The sequence below is a fragment of the Electrophorus electricus genome, chromosome 12 (genome assembly GCF_013358815.1).
Source record: "Electrophorus electricus isolate fEleEle1 chromosome 12, fEleEle1.pri, whole genome shotgun sequence".
Lineage (NCBI taxonomy): Eukaryota > Metazoa > Chordata > Actinopteri > Gymnotiformes > Gymnotidae > Electrophorus > Electrophorus electricus.
The window spans coordinates 20593363-20597785 of NC_049546.1; the positions used below are offsets into that span (position 1 = coordinate 20593363).

Sequence of the window (4423 nt, forward strand, 5' to 3'; positions counted from 1 at the left end):
CAACTACATACAGTGACAGGAGGGAATTGGAGGCAAGTTTAGAGGAAAGCTTGTGGACCTCACCTTGTTGTGGAAGACATTTTTGCAGTGAACTTACAACACATCATTAAATGACTCCAGGCTTGTACTCTTGTTACTTCTGTTGAGATTATAATCTATGAGATTATAAAAGCCTACCACCCACTTCCCCCTAACTTCTGCACAAGGTACAGGGTCTTAAACTGTACTCTTGCTGCACTCCTTCAGCGATAAGCTTCATATAACACTCGCTCTCCAGTACAGAATGTCCCAGTAATGATCTACATAGTATTGAAGGTTTCCAAATTATGTTTACTTAAGGTACAGCTAGTAGAGAGCTATCAGTTCATTGGTCAGTAACAGTGGAGTACACACAGTCTTCAGGCTGTCCTCTTTTTTCTCTGCCACTTGTGGTTTTCCTCTCATTGAAATGTAATGCAGCATAATTCAGCTCTGAGGATTGAGGGTCCTGAGGGATGGGCATAGGAGGTCAAACAGAACCAGTGACACTGCAGTGTAACTGTTACCTTGATTCTTTCATATATAAAGTCATGGCATGTATGCATGGCTGTGTGACTCATACCTCTCTGACCGTCTTTCTTATTGTAGCAGCTTGCTTAATTCTCACTGTAATAAAAAAAGTGCAATTCAATGGCTAGATTAGGATCTGTGTCTCCTTTATCCCTTATAGCAATTAGTAATTTATCTATTTAATAATTATGTATAATGAATATGAATGAGATACATATGACCGCATGCAAATTTAACTTAAGATAATTAATTTAAGGTGTTGTATAAGGTTTAGCTATATGTTAAACACTCACCACTATAGTGTTCACAGTTTCTCCATTTACAGATTAAAACTGCTTGAACAGAAATGACAAGCACACACACTCCCAGAGCTGCTCCCAGGAAGATCACTACAGGATCCAGAGGACTGGCTTTGGTATAAAAAAGAACAAAACTGTAAGCAGAAGCACACGTCCTAAGATCACAAATGTTCATGCAGGAAGCTACCGTCATCACCATCACAAGCAACAAGAGTCATACTCACAATAATTAGTTGTTGCAAAACAAGAATTCTAAAATTACTGTGCACACATGTATTTGTAATCATATCCTAAATATTAAAAAATAATGTAATTTTAAATAATCTGGGCATTTTGTCTAAAGACCTCTACACAGTGCGATCTCGCTAAATATTTCACAAACTTAAGCAAGGCTGTAAGATGGGGATTTTGAAAACACTGGACAAATCTGTGTGTAACAAGATAAGATCATAAATCATCTTATAAAAAACAACCCTGAGCTAATGTTCTGTTTTAACCTCTCTATGTACTTTATTCAACTAGCTCTTAACAATGTACTCTCACTAAATACTAATGAATTATAAATAATTGGGATATCACAGGATTCTGTACAGAATTCTGAAAATACAAATAATAGCTCTTATTGTACATGCACATTTAATACATGGACCTGTTTTCAACTTACAAACAAAGGGACAGGTTTTTTTGTAGATTTTAGATAGGGGTTTAGAAATTATGCATTTCTCATAGAATGATAGAAAAGAATAACTAGGCTTGCCTGTTCACATGTGTTTATAATGTCTGGATTCTGTCTATAGTATGTGGGTTCCTCGGTTCCTTCTGTACAGAATTCTGCAAATATTAATAATAGCACAGAATATTCTGTCCATACACATGTAATGCATGGCCATGTTGTAAATTAAAATTAACTTACAAATAAAGGCATTGTTTTATGAATTTTTACATTGATAAAACATTTAAACTAAATTAAATAGTTAAACACTTACTCAGACCCACTGCCGACCCATTTCCAAGAAGGATCTTGCCACAGGTGGCCACAGCGCAGTAGTAAGTGGCAGTATCAGAGAGGCTGAGGACACGCTTGGAGAGGTTGTACACACAGCTATGTGGAGAAGAGCTGATCTCACACTGATGGCTGCTGTTGTGATGAGTGTAAATGATTTCAGGATGGGAGTTTCCTGCAGCAGCTCTGAACCAGAGCACTTGGAGTTCTGCTGTCCTCCTCTCAGAGAGGACAGTGCACTGCAGAGACACTGACTCTCCTGGGGGAACCCTCCCCAACACTGGACTTTGGACCACCGATATGTTTAAATGAGCACAACCTAGTTGAAAGGATGTAAAAACTTTTAGACATATTTGGACCATTAAGGTACATCAGAGCATGCCATCAACTCTGCATGTATTTACTGAAGATGAATATTTTATACATAACAAAATGTAGATAAAAATAATAAGCAAAACAGTTTTATTGCAGAACTAATGTCATCAAAGTTAAAATGTATTTTGTAAAATCACAAATTTTTCTAAGAATAATAGAAAATTCTCCAATTAAAATTCCTATCTGCATGGCTTTAAACACATTGAATTAGGGGTTTGTGTTGTTTTATTACCTTTCAGAGTTAAGAATGTTCCAGTGGAAAATGTAACTTGTTTCCAGGTAGACATTCCACAGAAGTACATTCCTTCATCACTGCCTTTCATATGAGGAATTATAAGTGAAATGCCATTCGAGATTCTCTCCAGTTTGATTCCAGAACTGTGGAACTCAGGTGCGACTTTAGCCTCATTTGTTAATATATTTCCCACCTCCTGAGGCATCTCTCCCATTCTTTGTTTGTACCAAACCATTAAACTGCTGTGGTCATTGTCCGAAAATGTGCAGTTAAGCGTAACAGCTTCTCCTGCCGTCACTGAGACAAATGATGGTTGGTAAGACCCCACAGCTTGAGCCAGAGCTTAAAAATAAATTTAAGTCAGATGAACACAATGGGAAAAATTAAAAAGTTCAAATAGTTAAATATCTAATAGCAATTACTCTAAAGAACAGCTTCTGTAAAGCTTTTAAGTAAAAATGTCTTCAGAACTTACATATTTTGTAGACAGGTATAATAAAAATCCAGAGTGGAGTCATTCTTAGATTGACACTTGGTCAGACTGCTTGGAAGTTAGATGTTAAAAGCACTAAATAGGCTTTGCTTTTTGGACTCACATCATTGGTCTCCACATGTCATGAGACCTCTTTCCTCCTGCATGTTTGTAACACAGCTTGGCCACCAGAAGTCAGTGGTGAAAAGTGAAAAAAGCTACTCTACTAGAAATCTTGACAAGAACAAAGGTTGTTTATTATAATCATTTTTATCAAAAGAAAGAATGAAATGCAATTGAACTGGGATAGAAAAATAAACATATAATGAATGAAATAACACGATTGACTTAAGAAGTCTATAAATATTGTAGAAATTGAAGAAACTGTTTTCATGTCACATGAGAAATTGTCTTGTTTAAAGAGGCCATACAGAAATATCAACTGCTCCCCGATCTTAACTTTGTATTTATGGATGTTTAGCATTCTTAAATGGTCACACTGTGAATCATTTTATCTTGGCAAGCAAACATTTTGTGGCCATTTCAAGCTTTCAAGTTTTTTCTCAGGACAGATATATCCTGTGGCACTTTACATGTACATCATCAACTGGAAATATGAATCTTGTAGTTTGTTAGTGGAGTCAGCAAGTTTAAATCAGCATGAAGACTACACAAGTATGTATGATAAAGACAGGAGCATGTAGGCTAAAGTCAAGGTTACACATTTACAGTGCTAGGTGCTCAGCAAATATAGCCAGAAGCTCACCACTCACTAAAACCAGGTCTCTGAAAAATTACTTTAGCCAATGGTCCAAATATTCAGACTGTGCAAGAATGGATGAATGTCTATAAAATTAATGCAATTCCAAAATGGGAAAAAGCCAAGCACTCTCATAAATAAAGAGTTGTATTCTGTTCAAAACTTCTCTATATAGTAAACTTCTCAAAACTTTGCTATAAAATAACATAGCAAATACTGCAAACTTGTACATCAAAACTTTGTTCCTTTAGAGGCTTAGGTGACAGCCCAGTGATAAAAAACGTCTCATTCCTTTTGAAATGAATGATATATATGTTTATTGAAAAATGATTTCTTGATCAGAAAGCCAAACAATTGCCTTTTTTAGCCTGTGAGGGAATTTTGCTTAAATGTAGGTGGGAACATATTTGGGTGGGGGCAAACTGAGTTTTAAATTTGTAAACCAAACCAACACCTCATAAATGAAGTGCTCACAACAGGGATGTTGACTGAAACAGTCTGATAGACTGACATTTGTTTCAGTTGTTTGTTTGTTTTTTGTAGATCTGTCACACCTCTAGCAGAACTGAGTCAAAAATATTGCCATTACAATGAATTTAGAAGACTTAAATTTCATGATTCTATGAGTTCACTGGCTTTCAAGATGTTTTGTTGTGTAATGGATTATACCGTTGTTATACTACTGTCACGGTATGGCCCCTCCCCCCAAACATTTCCCTGTGTGTGTGTG

General features: G+C 36.2%; 1 protein-coding gene across 2 annotated transcripts; it reads right to left on the reverse strand.

The window, feature by feature from the left end:
* Nucleotides 1-208: 208 nt before the first annotated feature.
* Nucleotides 209-2989, reverse strand: LOC113568741. Of its 2 annotated transcripts, none has more exons than XM_035531950.1 (6): nt 2937-2989; nt 2459-2803; nt 1835-2170; nt 843-959; nt 602-645; nt 209-487 (listed from the first exon to the last, which is right to left on the reverse strand). In XM_035531950.1, the coding sequence occupies exons 1-6, from the start codon at nt 2977-2979 to the stop codon at nt 365-367; spliced, it is 1008 nt and encodes a 335-aa protein (XP_035387843.1). In that variant the 5' UTR covers nt 2980-2989; the 3' UTR covers nt 209-364. The 2 variants fall into 2 exon arrangements, with proteins under 2 accessions (XP_035387843.1, XP_035387844.1); XM_035531951.1 differs by having other exon boundaries at nt 2459-2758; nt 2937-2985.
* Between the last annotated feature and the right edge of the window lie 1434 nt (nt 2990-4423).